Source organism: Oncorhynchus nerka, linkage group LG3, assembly GCF_034236695.1.
Source record: "Oncorhynchus nerka isolate Pitt River linkage group LG3, Oner_Uvic_2.0, whole genome shotgun sequence".
Classification (NCBI taxonomy): Eukaryota; Metazoa; Chordata; class Actinopteri; order Salmoniformes; family Salmonidae; genus Oncorhynchus; species Oncorhynchus nerka.
This window is the reverse complement of record NC_088398.1, coordinates 58,783,393-58,800,299: the sequence shown is the minus strand read 5'-3', so window position 1 is coordinate 58,800,299 and position 16,907 is coordinate 58,783,393. Positions and strand designations below refer to the sequence as shown.

The window sequence follows — 16,907 nt, the reverse complement described above, 5'->3', positions numbered from 1 at the left end:
TGCCACTAGATGGTGATACATTACAAGGTGATTAGACTCACACTCAATATATTCTCTGTGTGAAGTCAATCACAAAATATTCTGACTTGAGTCATGCTGTGGTTAACAGTTGGAGGTAATTTTCTACAGCAAGAAGGAATGGAATGAGATTTACCCTGCTTTCTGTCTATTGTTCTCTCTCCCTCCCTCTACGTTTCTATGTGCCTATAGTTTTATAATAGCAATATAACAAATAACACACAGATAGGTGGGTGTCTCCCCTTCTTGGTGGAATCATGCCAGATTCCAAGTCCCTCCCTGCCGTGTTGCACAACGCTGCATTCTTTGCTTTTGAGCAGAAAGGTTTCTTAAGATCCAGAGGAAATTGTTACACATTCAGCCCAGAAACACTCCCAGACTACAGAAGAACTTCTGTTTGGGAAAACAGTGTTTTTGGGCATGTCTGATGCTTTTTAAATGTATATTCTTCAATATAGCCTTTAGGTTAAAAATTGGAGATGGTGTTTTTACAGTCGTTTACTAGACAAAGTACATGGAGAAGCCTGTTTAATAGAAAAGGAATGTGACATGGACTTCAAGCTGTTCGGATAAGGCGTGGAACCAGAACTAAACTTCAGGTATGCAAACTTTTCCGCTCTGTGTCAGACGGATAGGGAGGGATACCTTGGCACAGATCAATCAATATGTCGCTCTCTTTTCTGGTGGTGTTACATAGTGTGTCCATGTACAGTGTTTTCAATATATTTGTGTAGTATCTTATCTGTGGTTGGTTGAAATTGTTTGTGTTGGTTTTTATAACATTTAGGTTGGACTTTTTTCCTTGAGGACAGCAATGCTATGTAAAATCAAACCATAATGAGAGAAGAGAATGAGGGAAAATTGGTGGTTGCATTTCCCCCCCGCCCAAGTACTTACCACAGTGTGTGTGTGTGTTAAGCGGAGCGACACCGGGGAACCCAAGAGCAGACTCAGATGAGGAAATAGGGATGAATGAACCAATACATTTATTGTTACACAGAGAGATATGGAGTGCAGATCCGGGGAAGCTCGGATGTGTTGCAGAAAAAAACAGATGTGGAGACTACTGGGTGAAGTTGGCTGAGTAGAACAGGGTAAACAGATCCTGAGGGGAATCCAAGGTAGTGGTGGTGAGTAAAATCCAGAGCAAGGTAGTTGGGTGGTGAGATGTGGAACAGGAGACAGACAGAGCGGTAACTGCGATGAGAGGATAAACTGCGTCAGGCAGGGAAACAGGCACAGCAGAGTAACAGGATCTTGAGTAATCATAAATGGCTAGAATAATAACGGACTGGGCAGAGATTACGATCTGGCGGAATGGAAGTGGCAGGACTGAGTATTTGTAGAGGTAGAAGAGAAGTGTGTACTGGGGGAGTAACTGCAGGTTAAGAAAACACAGGATGAACACCAGAGGGTGTAGCAGGAGCAGATGTGACAGTACCCACCCCCGGCTTGTCTGGGTGTGAGGTATGAAAATCCTGTACAAGGGATCCAGAATGTGACGACAGGGTACTCAGCAGCGCTCCTCAGGCCCATATCCCTCCCAGTACACCAGATACTGGCAACCGGAATCCCAACGGCGCACATCCAAAAGCCGGCGGACATTGTAGGCAGGATGGTTGTCGATGAGCCAAGGGGGTGGAGGAGCAGCTCCAGGAGGGGACAGGGGACTGGAGCAGACTGGTTTAATTAAGGACACATGGAAGGTGGGGTAAATTTTGAGAGAGCTGGGAGTTTCAGATGCGTCGCAGAGGGGTTTATGACACGAACAATCTCAATGGGGCCAATGAAACGGGGAGCTAGTTTTTTGGAAACGACTTTCAAGGGCAAGTCCTTAGATGAAAGCCATACCCTTTGGCCTGGAGTGTAGACTGGGGCTGAAGCACAACAACAGTTAGCTTGGGATTGGTTTCTGGTGGAGGCACAAAGAAGAGTAGCCTGGGCCCTCCTCCAGGTGCAATGACAACGGCACATGTGGTCTTGGACTGAGGGCACCGCTACATCGACCTCTTGGGCAGGGAACAAGGGAGGTTGGTAACCCAGAGCACACTCAAAGGGTGACATACCTGATGAGGGTGTTGTGGGCATATTCCACCTAGAGTAGCTGAGCACTCCAGGAGGAAGGGTTAGCCAAAGTCACACAGCGTAGGGCAGTTTCCAACTCCTGGTTGGCCTGCTCGTTCTGGCTGTTGGTCTGGGGGTGATCTCCAGACAAAAGGCTAACATTAATACCCAGAACTGTGTAAAAGGCTCTCCCTCCTTGGGATGTAAACTGGGGTCCTCTGTCAGAAACGATGTCAATAGGGATGCCATGCAGCCGCAAAACATGGAATACCAGCAGGTCTGCAGTTTCCCGGGAGGATGGAAGCTTGGAGAGGGGAATGAAGTGAGCAGCTTTGGAGAATCGGTCAACATCAGTTACCATTCGATGGGGGAAGGCCATTGACAAAGTCCAGAGCTACAGTGCCTTGCGAAAGTATTCGGCCCCCTTGAACTTTGCGACCTTTTGCCACATTTCAGGCTTCAAACATAAAGATATAAAACTATTTTTTTGTGAAGAATCAACAACAAGTGGGGCACAATCATGAAGTGGAACGACATTTATTGGATATTTCAAACTTTTTTAACAAATCAAAAACTGAAAAATTGGGCGTGCAAAATTATTCAGCCCCCTTAAGTTAATACTTTGTAGCGCCACCTTTTGCTGCGATTACAAGTCGCTTGGGGTATGTCTATCAGTTTTGCACATTGAGAGACTGAATTTTTTCCCCATTCCTCCTTGCAAAACAGCTCGAGCTCAGTGAGGTTGGATGGAGAGCATTTGTGAACAGCAGTTTTCAGTTCTTTCCGCAGATTCTCGATTGGATTCAGGTCTGGACTTTGACTTGGCCATTCTAACACCTGGATATGTTTATTTTTGAACCATTCCATTGTAGATTTTGCTTTATGTTTTGGATCATTGTCTTGTTGGAAGACAAATCTCCGTCCCAGTCTCAGGTCTTTTGCAGACTCCATCAGGTTTTCTTCCAGAATGGTCCTGTATTTGGCTCCATCCATCTTCCCATCAATTTTAACCATATTCCCTGTCCCTGCTGAAGAAAAGCAGGCCCAAACCATGATGCTGCCACCACCATGTTTGACAGTGGGGATAGTGTGTTCAGGGTGATGCGCTGTGTTGCTTTTACGCCAAACATAACGTTTTGCATTGTTGCCAAAAAGTTCAATTTTGGTTTCATCTGACCAGAGCACCTTCTTCCACATGTTTGGTGTGTCTCCCAGGTGGCTTGTGGCAAACTTTAAACACTTTTTATGGATATCTTTAAGAAATGGCTTTCTTCTTGCCACTCTTCCATAAAGGCCAGATTTGTGCAATATACGACTGATTGTTGTCCTATGGACAGAGTCTCCCACCTCAGCTGTAGATCTCTGCAGTTCATCCAGAGTGATCATGGGCCTCTTGGCTGCATCTATGATCAGTCTTCTCCTTGTATGAGCTGAAAGTTTAGAGGGACGGCCAGGTCTTGGTAGATTTGCAGTGGTCTGATACTCCTTCCATTTCAATATTATCGCTTGCACAGTGCTCCTTGGGATGTTTAACGCTTGGGAACTCTTTTTGTATCCAAATCCGGCTTTAAACTTCTTCACAACAGTATCTCGGACCTGCCTGGTGTGTTCCTTGTTCTTCATGATGCTCTCTGTGCTTTTAACGGACCTCTGAAACTATCACAGTGCAGGTGCATTTATACGGAGACTTGATTACACACAGGTGGATTGTATTTATCATCATTAGTCATTTAGGTCAACATTGGATCATTCAGAGATCCTCACTGAACTTCTGGAGAGAGTTTGCTGCACTGAAAGTAAAGGGGCTGAATAATTTTGCACGCACAATTTTTCAGTTTTTGATTTGTTAAAAAAGTTTGAAATATCCAATAAATGTCGTTCCACTTCATGATTGTGTCCCACTTGTTGGTTTTATAAAGTTTTATATCTTTATGTTTGAAGCCTGAAATGTGGCAAAAGGTCGCAAAGTTCAAGGGGGCCGAATACTTTCGCAAGGCACTGTAGGTGACTGTCTCTCCCTCACCGCAGTTGCCCAGGAAAGCGCTGCTCCCAGAAGGCAGCCAATCAAAAAATACATCTTGGCTCATTCACTAGAATAAGAGTAGGGCTGTTGCTCAAATACTAGTGAACATTGAAAAGAAAGGCTCTGCAAGCGCCAAGATTAAAATCATAGCGCTCAGGAGTCGGAACAAAAGGCTCCCGGGGTGCAGAAGAGGGACTTGAGACTGGTTGTGAACTCTGGGTGGAGGTTGGGACCTGTAGGTCAGACAGGCTGTGTGAAAACTCCTTGATGTTCTCCAGCAGAGTTTTCAGGGCTTGGTCATGTTGCTCAAGAAGGGTGCCTTGACCAACAAGAATTTGGTGAAGAGTAGTGGAGTCTGCTGGATTCATCACTTGGACAGATCGTACTGTTAAGCAGAGCGAAGGAGGCTTTGTTGCGGAATAGAAAGCCGACTCTAGATTTGATTTCAGATTGGAGATGTTTGATATGAGTCTGGAAGGAGAGTTTACAGTCTAGCCAGACACCTAGGTACTTATAGATGTCCACATATTCTAGGTCGGAACCATCCAGGGTGGTGATGCTAGTCGGGCGTGCGGGTGCAGGCAGCGAACGGTTGAAAAGCATGCATTTGATTTTACTAGCGTTTAAGAGCAGTTGGAGGCCACGGAAGGAGTGTTGTATGGCATTGAAGCTCGTTTGGAGGTTAGATGGCACAGTGTCCAAGGACCGGCCGGAAGTATACAGAATGGTGTCACTACAATGTTGTTGATCCATCCTCAGTTCTCTCATCACAGCCATTGAACTCTGTAACTGTTTTAAAATCACCAACGGCCTCATGTTAATATCCCTGAACAGTTTAATTCCTGTCCTACAGCTCAGTTCAGAAGGACGACTGTGTCTTTGATGTGTGTTGGCGATTTAAATCATACAGTGTCTTCAGAAAGTATTCATACCCCTTGACTTAATTCACATTTTGTTGTGTTACAGCCTGGATTGAAAATTGATGAAACACCTTTTTTTCCCCTCACCCATCTACCCACAATAACCCATAATGACAAAGTGAATCCATGTTTTTAGAAATGTATGCAAATGTATTTGAAATGAAATACAGAAATATCTAAATATCAAACAAGGCTCTGCATGGTCAATCCGTGTCTGTAGCGGCCGTACAGCATTTACTGCGAAACGGCCTCTGCAAAAGTCAGGGCATTCATACTTCTTGCGCTTCATGTAGCAGAGCAGAGCTGTTGTGAAGGAAGTTGTCAAGGAAGTGAGCTTGTGTTTATACAGGACCTCCAGCCCCCATCTACCGTCCAGCCCCCATCTATGTCAATGTGGAGCTACACGGAGATATACAGAGCCCTCCGTATTGTTTCACGATTTGGGAGGTGCACGGTGATGCTGTATGGAGCTCGAATTGGTCTCTGCATGCCTCCAGAGGCTTCACAATTGAGTCACACCCTCCCTAAGGAGCCTCCGACCACATTTTCAGATCAGGTATAAATTGGCTTTGAGTATTCACACTTCTGAGTCAATACATGTTAGAGTCACTTTTGGCAGCTATTACAGCTGTCAGTGTTTCTGGGTAAGACTCTAAAAGCTTTGCACACCTGGATTGTACATTATTTTCACATTATTCGTTTTTAAATTCTTCAAGCTCTGTCAAGTTGGTTGTTGATCATTGCTAGACAGCCATTTTCAAGTCTTTCCATAGATTTTCAAGACGATTTAAGTCAAAACTATAACTAGACCACTCATGAAAATTCAATGCCGTCTTGGTAAGCAACTCCACTGTATATTTGGCCTTTTGTTTGTTTTAGGTTATTGTCCTGCTGAGATTTGCAATCATCTTCCAGTGTCTGTTGGAAAGCAAACGGAGCCAGGTTTTCCTCTAGGATGTTGCCTGTGCTTAGCTCCATTCCTTTTTTTTGTTTTTCACTTACCTCCTTTTCCTCCCTAATTTAATGATATCCAATTGGTAGTTAGTCTTGTCTCATCGCTGCAAATCCCCTACGGACTTGGGAGATGCGAAGGTGGAGAGCCATGCGTCCTCTGAAACATAACCCTGCCAAGCAGCACTGCTTCTTGACACATTGCTTGTTTAAACCGAAAGCCAATTGCACCAAGGAAACCGAGGAAACACCATCCAGCTGGTGACTGAAGTCAGCTTGCAGACGCCCAGCCCACCACAAGGAGTCGCTAGAGTGCGATGGGACAAGGAAATCCCAGCCAGCCAAACCCTCCCCTGACCCAGACATGCTGAGCCAATTGTGCACCGCCTCATGGGTCTCCCGGTCACGGCCGGCTGTGACACAGCCTGGGATCAAACGTGAGTCTGTAGTGATGCCTTTAGACCGCTGCGCCACTCGGGAGGCCTATTCCTTTTCTTTTTATCCTAAAACAAATCCCTAGTCCTTGTCGATGACAAGCATACCCATAACATGATGAAACTACCACCATGCTTGAAAATGTGAAGAGTGGTATTTTTATTCGGTACAGGCTTCCTTCTTTTCACTCTGTCATTTAGGTTAGTATTGTGGAGTAACTACAATGTTGTTAATCCATTCTCAGTTTTCTATCATAGCCATTAAACTCTGTAATTCATGGTGAAATCCCTTAGTGGTTTCCTTCCTCTACAGCAACTGAGTTAGGAAGGACTGGGTGTATTGTAGTGATTGGGTATATTGATACACCATCCAAAGTGAAATTAATATTGTTCAAAAGGATATTCAATGTCTAATTTAATGTCTAACAATAGGTTCCCTTCTTTGCGAGCCACTGGAAAACCTCCCTGGTCTTTATGGTTGAATCTGTGTTTGAAATTCACTGCTCGACTGAGGGTCCTTACAGATGATTGTATGTGTGGGGTACCAGTGGTGTAAAGTACTCAAGTAAAAATACTTCTAAGTACTACTTATGTCGTTTTTTGGGATATCTGTACTTTACTATTTATATTTTTGACAACTTTTACTCCACTACATTTCTAAAGAAAATAATGTACTTTTTACTCCTTACATTTTCCCTGACACCCAAAAGTACTCATTACATTTTGAATGCTTAGCAGGACAGGAATTGTCTAATTCACACACTTATCAAGAGAACATCCCTGGTCATCCCTACTGCCTCTGATCTAGCAGACTCAATAAACACAAATGCTTTGTTTGTAAATGATGTCTGAGTGTTGAACTGTGACCCTGGCTATCCGTACATTTAAAAAACAAGAAAATGGTGTTGTCTGGTTTGCATAATATAAGATATTTTAAATTATTTATACTTTTACTTTTGATACTTAAGTAAATTTAAACCAAATACTTTTAGACTTTTACTCAAGTAGTATTTTACTGGGTGACTTTTACTTGAGTCATTTTCTTTTAAATCTTTACTTTTACTAGAATGTATGAAAATTGGGTCCTTTTTCCACCACTGTGGGGTAGAGATGAGGTAGTCATTCAAAATGATCTTAAACACTATTGCCACAGTGAGTCCATGCAAATTATGTGACTTGTTAGGCAACTCTTTACTCCTGAACGTAATTAGGCTTGCCATAACAAAGGGGTTGAGTAGTTATTGACTCAAGATATTTCAGCTTTTCATTTTTTATTAATTTGTAAAGATGTCTAAAAACATAATTCCACTTTGACATTATGGGGTATTGTGTGTAGGCCAGTGACCTAAATCGCAGTTTAATCTATTTTAAATTCAGGCTGTATGTAACACAACAAAATGTGGAAAAAGTCAAGGGGTGTGAATACTTTCTGAAGGCACTGTAACCCACAGCATACTGTAATTATTAAACTTGACAATGCTTAAAGAGATATTCAATGTCTGATTTGTTATTGTTACCCATCTACCAATCACTGCCCTTCATGAGGCTTTTGAAAAGTTCCCTGGTCTTTGCAGTTGAATCTGTGCTTGAAATTCAATACTTGCCTGAGAGGCCTTAGAGATGTTGTATGTCAACCCCTATTCTTTCAGAGTGAGTCCATGTAGTTTATGTGACTTGTTGAGCCAAATTTGACTCCTGAACTAATTTAGGATCGGCTAAACAAAGGGGCTGAATACTTATGCAATGACTATTTTTGTTATGAATTTTGTTTATTTTTTAATCTTCCACTTTGACAGAGTATTTTGTATAGATTGACAAAAAAAATGACAATTAAATACATTTTTGTCCCATTTTGACACATTAAAATGTGAAGAAATCCAAGGGGTCTGAATACTTTTGCAAGGCACTAAGAGTAAAACGTTATGGATTTTAAAATGGTCTAGCAGCTATGTCATAAGGCTCACCTGGCTACCAAGAAGCAACTCCATGGTTGGGCCTGTAACGGTTTTCTTTAGGTGAAGTAGAGGCGGACCTAAATGCAGCGTGGTTGTTATTCATTGTACTTTAATAAAGAAACTGTACACGAATAAACTAACAAACCAAACCTGAACCAGTCCTATCTGGTGCAAAACAGAGACAGGAACAATCACCCACAAACACACAGTGAAACCCAGGCTACCTAAATATGGTTCCCAATCAGAGACAATGACTAACACCTGCCTCTGATTGAGAACCATATCAGGCCAGACATAGAAATAGACAAAAAGACATCCAACATAGAATGTCCACTCAGATCACACCCTGACCAACCAAAACATAGAAACATACAAAGCAAACTATGGTCAGGGTGTGACAGGGCCATTTGAGGTCACTCAACTGCACTAGCTTTTTACCTAGTCCCCAGCATGCAGCTCTGTCTAGAGGCCCTCTAATGGTTCAAATTAATTTGTAGTCCCTGTGACGCAGCTACTGTGTTATCATTGGTTGAGCTTCATCCCAGGACCTCCTGCTGAGGTCGAGTCAGGCTTCCTCTCTAGGCTGGACTCCTAAAGAGAACACACTCTTTTGCAACCGGTCCTGTGTAGATCCCTGCAGTGTGGATAGGTGAGGACATTTGCATGGTTTTTGTGACTGAAGCGTTAAAAATGTTAAAAGAATGCTACTAAATTATCCTGCATAGGTTAACCAGTGATAACTACAGAATATAACTTGAACCATTTGTTTCTTGCCAGATTAATATTCTTTGAGATTTCCGGATTTTGAGGAACTCCCTCATGATGTTGTAACTCTTACCACAAATGGCACGCTTCCTGTTGTCATTATTTTGTTTGGAGAGCATTGTTCAGAAGGCTTGGACACCCTCCACAAATGAATTCCTCAATCAGGCATTTGTTCTCTGTGTGCAAGTGACAGAAAGATTAGCCTTATCTTACCATGTGCTTTACTATAGTGCTAAGAATGTGTTAGTGGTTGCTAGTTTGTGCTTTGTATGTTCATGGAGTAAGAAGCATAGGCCATGCACATGTTCCATGCACTCGTGCAAAGTTGTGGCCTTCCCCAGGAGTGGAATTTCTGGAATTGTCTAGTGGTGTGTGTGGTTGACATAGGAGTATAGTGTTGACTAGGATTCAATCAGTTAGTTGACTTTTTTGCTGTATCTTTTGCAATGTGTTGATGTTCTTCTTGATGTTGTTTTGTGAGTTGTGTTTTTTCTTGTTTTGTAGTCTGCCGTGCTTTCCCCCCAGACTAAATCTGCTCATTGTTTTAGTCAATCACATCTCTAACGTAATTTATCAGATTTATTGTGAGATGTCAGATATGCATAATTATATTAAGCCAGTGTGGGAGAGAAATCTCCATTCACTTTCACCTCTGCCAGATCTGGTGATCGTCCACTAATAAAATGATTATAACTGTACTCACCAGAGAGCTTTCCCACCATCCTTTTCAATAGGCGGACATCATTTCTGTAGTAAGTGAAATGGGGATATCTAGTCTGAATCCGAGAGGTGCGGGTAGCGTCCTTAAAGAACATCCACGTCTTCGGCGCCTGGGGAACAGCGGAACTGCCTTGCTCAGGGGCAGAACGATATATTTTTACCTTGCGAGCTTGGGGATTCAATCCAGCAACCTTTTGTTTACTGGCAAAATGCTCTAACCACTAGAACTGAAGACATTAACTGGCCATTTATTTGGGATATAAAGGCCACTGGGAGTGATCACCAAGCTTCTGACAGTCTGTGACATTGAGTTGACTTCCATCCTCTCAATATCTGGATATTCCCACGTGACCCTTCTGTCTCTGTGATCCAATCATGATAATGGTTGATACATGAAGACGAATCTCTCTCTCAAAAAAGTCTGTGTTTACCCCCAGATACATTGAAACAACACAGTGAGGTACAGTAAACATACTTTAGGTGAGAGTGCTTGCTGTCAATGATCCGCACATTGTAGCAGGGCGTGTGCAACAATCCACACATTGTAGCAGGGCGTGTGCAACAATCCACACATTGTAGCAGGGCAATGTGAACAAGCCAATGCGTGTGTCGCGGCTGTAGAGTCATTGCAGGTATGTTCTGGTCACAGTATAATTATTCTCAATGAGCCTTTTGTCACAGTAGAATGACACCCTTTTAGATTAGCCTATTCATGTCTGATCAAATACACGTCAGCATACTTGCTCCCATTTCTGAGCAAACATTTAATCTGCAAACTGCTTCATCTTTTAGGTCATCTAGAATGACTCACAGGCAACTGAGACATTGCCCTCTGGTAAACAGTTTTAAATCACAGCTAGTACAATATCGTCATACACTACAGTATGCCTAAACACTCTTCATGCAACACAATCCTTCACATATGCAGTAGTTGTCTTTGGAAACCCAGTTTTGGTTAACATTTTAAGAGTAGATCATGAAGTTGTTGTTTACAGGTGTTGTGTATAGATGGTTTATATGTTGTTTATAGGTTGTGTACTCATGCAGTGTAGATGTAGTGCATAGGTTGTGTAAACATTTGGGTAGAAGTTGTGTACACATGTTGTGTAGAGGCTGTCTACAGATGTTGTGTAGTTTTTCTGTATGCGTGTTGTGTAGAGGTTGTGTTGTGGTTAAGTACACATGCTGTGTAGAGTTTCGGTACTCTGGCAGATGCAAGAGGGTTCATGGGTCCCTTTTTTCTTGACATTTCTCGTAACTTTGACCCTAAAAAACTGACGGTAAAAGTCCAACTATGTTGTGTCTGTTTGGACAAACAGCACTACTTACTGTGTACCCAGAGTTAACTAAACTAAATAGCCATGGTCTGACCGTTTGTAATCACACATTTATAAATGTGTTCAGTTAGGGGCACTTGCAACACCACAGCAGGTACTTTTTTACCATGTAGGCATGTTCTGTTCTACACCTGGGACTTGTTCAGTAGGGCCTTCTTCTTTTTTTAAATTAGCAGTTATTACCTGATCTTGCCCAAAAAGAACACACATTTTTGTTTTCTTTTGCAAAACATTATGTTACGCTATGCCCTACTGAACACAACAGTGGGTGTTTTTGGAAGGGTTGGAAATGGCCATGAAAGTTGAGGCCCATTTTACCCTACACTGAATCTTAAAGTACAGGAAATGTGAAAGTGCCAGTCTACAACTGGATATGTCTTAATCCGTAGTGGAACCAACCCCCTTAAGTCAAATAAAGAAGCAAAACAAGACAGAACTTGTTTCAGACAAGGTTTCTGATGGTTAGTGAGTCACAGCCCTTGGCCCCTGTATCCTGCAGTCCCTCCTACGCCTATTCCTATCCTCTCTCTTCCCACGCTCCTCTCTGTCTGCGCCTGTCCCAGCCAGCACGGTCTTTACCCCCTCCTCCTCCTTCTCCTCTTCCCACTCCAGGCTCTAGAACTAGCTCTGTCAATTTCTCTCATTTGGATCTTTATTAAATCAACTTGACCAGGGTTCCCCAACTGGCAGCGGCGGGCCGAATTTGGCCCACGAGTGGTTTTATTCGGCCCCCTAAGTTTTCTAAACAAAATAAATAAATACAATTACATAAAAGACTGTAAAAACACCAGGAAATTAGCTCCAAGTGATTTTAATTCAAGAAATCTCTTCCCAAGTATTCCCACACATAAATAGAGAGACAAGTGATCGTATACAAATGTAAGCAAGGTTTGAAATAATTATGTTTTAGTCAAACATTAGATCTGTTTGGGCTTCTTGCAGTCAATATGCAGTCTACAAATGATTTGTAATTATACACTGTGTCAGAATGTGTGCGTACTGGTAGCGAAGTCAGTTGCAGGTGAGCAGGGATTTGTGAACAGGTGCACACTTTATTTAGGCAAAAGAGCAAAACGCGCAAAACAGTCACAATAATTATGTTTAACAATAAACATCTTCGTAAAATAATAACATGGACAAAACAAACCAGTCTGCCGCGTCAACAATACACACGTAACACAAACAATCTTTCACAAAGACATGATGGGGAACAGTGGAATAAATACATGTAGATTGATTGGGGAATGAAAACCAGGTGTGCAGGGAACAAGACAAAACAAATGGATACATGAAAAATGGAGCGGCGATGGCTAGAAAGCTGGTGACGTCGACCGCCGAACGCGGCCCGAACAAGGAGAGGAGCCGACTTCGGTGGAAGTCGTGACACACTGGGTGGTTTGAGCCCTGAATGCTGATTGGCTGACAGCCCTGGCATATCAATCCGTATACCATGGGTATGACACAACATTTATTTTTACTGCTGTAATTATGTAGGGAACTAGTTTATAATAGCAATAAGGCACCTCAGGGGTTAGTGGTGTATGGCCAATATACCACGGCTAAGGGCTGTATCCAGGCATTTCGTTGTTTCGTGCATAAGAACAGCCCTTAGCTGTTATAGCACACACCCTCGGGCCTTATTGCTGAATTATGTTCCGGCCCCCCAACTATTCGCTCAAGAAAAAAATCGGCCCGCGGCTGAATCTAGTAGATCTCTGAATTAGACTTTTCCTGTATTTTGATTTTATTTTCAATGTTTTGATATTTATAGATTTCTCATTCTATCCCCGTTTTTTGGAAAAGCAAGACTGCTAAGTGGTTCTACTTCAACATGTTTTCAGTTGTATTTTCTCTCTCTACACTGGGTGTACTGGAATTCTGCAACTCCTCTTTTTTCTTTGATACTAATCTAACCTGAACTTTTATCAATCCTGTTTCTCTCTGTTTGTTGGCACAATTCATTTCCATTCTCAGTCTGTGTATGTACACCTTTTGCTATTTATATATTTCTATCAGTTAGCTGTAATATCTCTATTAGTGTGTTTTCCTGTGGTTGTGCTGAGAGGTAGATAGGGCAGAGATAGCACTTCCTGTATGGCACCACCAATCATTGTGGTTGACACCCCGCCAATCAGATTCAGGCACCTACTACCACGCTTGTTTCCACATCCTGTAGTGCAGGGGTAGCCAACTAGATTTGTCACACTCTGACCATAGTTTGCTTTGTATGTTTCTATGTTTTGTTTGGTCAGGGTGTGATCTGAGTGGGCATTCTATGTTGGATGTCTAGTTTGTCTGTTTCTGTGTTTGGCCTGATATGGTTCTCAATCAGAGGCAGGTGTTAGTCGTTGTCTCTGATTGGGAGCCACATTTAGGTAGCCTGTTTTGTTATGTTGGGTTGTGGGTGATTGTCTATGTTAGTTGCTTGTGTCAGCACAGTTCTCATTATAGCGTCACGGTCGTTATTCGTTTATTGTTTTGTATAGTTTGTATTCAGTGCTTGCTTTAATTAAAAAATCATCATGAACACATACGACGCTGCATTTTGGTCCGCTCCTTACGACGATCGTGACAAGATTTAGTAGCAGGCATGTTTTTCTTGGAGAGGATGGTCAGGGGGCCGGAACATAATTATAATACTTTGTACCATGCGAATTGACCAAAACTAAGCCCCAAAAGAGATTATATTTGAAAATAACTATAATTTCATACCTTGAATACATTGAGACACGATCACATCCCATTGGGCCAAGATGTCAGTTCAACATCTCGTTTTGATTTATATTTGGTTGAGTTGCCAACTAGCATGAATTCAATGTGAAATCAACAAAAAATGGCACCATGTCATTGGATGTATGTAGTTTAAAAATTGGCAAAAATGTTTGTTTTAATTCCCTTACTATTTCCTTTAGTTGCAGAATTTACATGTGATATCACATTACAAGTGGACATAAGTAGTTTGACACCTCATTAGTTAACTTAGTTATAACAGCTGGCTTACAGTTATACAGTTAAACACCTCCACTGTGAAGTGTGTCTGTCAGACAGTATGAAATGCCTGTAAAACCAACCATTTCCCCTTAACAAAGAGTCAAGCTTGTATTATAGAAGGGGATCGAAATGTACTATATAGTCAAGTCATCTAGTGAGTCAATCTAGACCAGCTGGGATCAGGCAGTTAAGCTTTCATAACCCTGACTGACCTCATGACTCTTAGGCTAAACAGTATCATCACTTCAGGGCTGGCCAACCCTTCTCCTGGACAGCTACTGGGAATGCAGGATTCTGCTATAACACACATGATTCAACTAATCAACGTCCTATTGAGCAGCTAGTAAAATAAGGTGCTGCAGGGTAACACTCCAGGGTGGGAGTTGCTGACCTCTGCTGATCATTTTCTCTCTTGGGTTTTGTTATTATATGTCTTAGCTTTACTCATCGAGTTACCGGCAGAGCCCTGGAAACGTCCCCAGCCAGTTAGTCAGCCAGTCTTCCTGTGGTGGACTGGGGAATGTGTCTGTCCCTCCTCTAGGCATGAGGTATTATCCTGCCTGCCTGCCTTACCGTGGTGACTCCTGTAGTCAAATATGATTGGTTTTCCATAAAGGCCTGCCCCAGATTGCCTGTGGCGTGTTTGTGTAGGAGATTCAGCTGACAAGTGAGGTATTCAGTGGAAGGTCGGGAAGCGGAATGATACTTTTTTGTGTGTGATCATTTCACTTGGTGAGGATTTTGAACAGTGTTATGATATGTCCTGTAGGATTCTGTTAGTTTGTTTGAGCTTATTGTTCAGTGTTGCTTTGGTAATGAGTGTTCCCTGTGTCTCTCTGTTTCAGCTATGGATTGGAGTCAGATGTTGCAGATCTTCCTCTTCTCACTCATCTGTCTCACTGGCAGCTCCAAGGCTGTAGGAGGTAGGTAGGACACACTTCACCAAAGACTTCCAGTCAGCCATTAATCAATCAATCAAGCAGTAGTTATGAGGACAGCTAGAAGCACGGTTTGAATTACCAAAACTGTCTCAATTCAATGGCCCTAACTATAATTTGAAACATGGCCCTTCACTTCGGGATACCTCAACTTTGACCTCTGGTGGGCGTTGATGGAATTAGTCTTTGATACAGCGGCCGTGCAAATATAGTATCTGTGTGCACATTTATTGGTGTGCTAAAACAGGTACTACCAAACTCGGTCATGGGGCCCGCCATGGGTGCACATTTTGATTTTTTCCCTAGCACTACACAGATGATTCAAATAACCAGGGGTGGCAGCGTAGCCTAGTGGTTAGAGCGTTGGACTAGTAACCGGAAGGTTGAGAGTTCAAACCCCCGAGCTGACAAGGTACAAATCTGTCGTTCTGCCCCTGAACAGGCAGTTAACCCACTGTTCCCAGGCCGTCATTGAAAATAAGAATGTGTTCTTAACTGACTTGCCTGGTTAAATAAAGGTAAAATAAAAAAATCAAGCTTAGATGATTTGAATTAGCTGTGTAGTGCTAGGGCAAAAAACAAAACAAGCACCCATTGGTGGGGGAGGGAGCAGAACCCTTTTCTAAAAGGTTTTAAGCAAAGATATTTTTGATGATACCATCTCTGTACAAAATCAATACTTACATGACACACAGTAGAATTGCATAATTTACAACAAAAAAATTGTGTGCGCATCCACATTCTTCAAGGGGGGCCTCAAATAGTCTCTGTGCCGCATGTTTGTCTTCACTCTATGTACTCTTTGTGTACAGAGCTCTGTAAGGACTATGGACGAGAGTTTGAGCGGGTCTTTTCAGTCCCGGGTGATGCCGCCATGTTGACATCCACCCTGTTGGCCCCCAACGTGTTCAACTATCACACCGTCCCCTATAACATTTCATGGTACGACCCAAGGACTGGGAGAAAGCTGACCAGCGAGACGGGAAAAACATTGGTGCAGGGGAAGACACTGTGGATGTTTAACATTGAGATGGACGATGCTGGAGACTATGTCTGTGTTGTGAGGTAGGATATATACACTACATGACCAAAATCATGGGCATTAATATGGAGTTCGTCCCCCCTTTTCTGCTATAACAGCCTCTACTCTTCTGGGAAAGCTTTCCACTAGATGTTGGAACATTTTTGCGGGGACTTGCTTCCCATTCAGCGACAAGAGCATTAGTGAGGTTGGGTACTTATGTTGGGTGATTAGGCCTGGCTCACCATCGGCGTTCTAATTCATCCCAATGGTGTTCGATGGGGTTGAGGTCAGGGCACTGTGCAGGCCAGTCAAGTTCTTCCACACGGATCTCGACAAACCATTTCTGTATGGACCTCGCTTTCTGCACGGGGGCATTGTCTTGCTGAAACAGGAAAGAGCCTTCCCATAACTGATGCCACAAAGTTGGCAGCACAGAATCGTCTAGAATGTCATTGTATCCTGTAGCGTTAAGATTTCCCTTCACTGGAACTAAGGGGCCTAGCCCGAACCATGAAAAACAGCCCCAGACCATTATTTATCATCCACCAAACTTTACAGTTGGCACTATACATTGGGGCATGTAGCTTAATCCTGGCATCTGCCAAACCCAGATTAGTCCGTCTGACTGCCAGATGGTGAAGAGTGATTCATCACTTCAGAGAATGCGTTTCCACTGCTCCAGAGTCCGATGGCGGCAAGTTTTACACCACTGCAGCTGACGCTTGGCATTACGTATGGTGAATTTAGGCTTGTGTGCGGCTGCATTT

At 42.8% G+C, this 16,907-nt stretch overlaps 1 protein-coding gene across 4 annotated transcripts in view; it reads left to right on the top strand.

Annotated features, from left to right (window-relative positions):
- Positions 1–338: 338 nt before the first annotated feature.
- The window catches only part of zmp:0000000936 (interleukin-1 receptor type 1), a 32,832-nt gene continuing 16,263 nt past the window's right edge, over positions 339–16,907 (top strand). The window contains exons 1-3 of one of the 4 annotated variants that reach the window (XM_029637635.2): positions 339–617; positions 15,024–15,101; positions 15,929–16,181. In XM_029637635.2, the coding sequence (XP_029493495.1) occupies positions 15,026–15,101; positions 15,929–16,181 (329 nt within the window). In that variant the 5' untranslated portion in view covers positions 339–617; positions 15,024–15,025. Of the gene's footprint in view, positions 618–8,916; positions 9,015–14,827; positions 14,911–15,023; positions 15,102–15,928; positions 16,182–16,907 lie in introns of those variants that run through there. The other 3 variants (XM_029637642.2, XM_029637651.2, XM_029637659.2) reach the window with 3 other exon arrangements.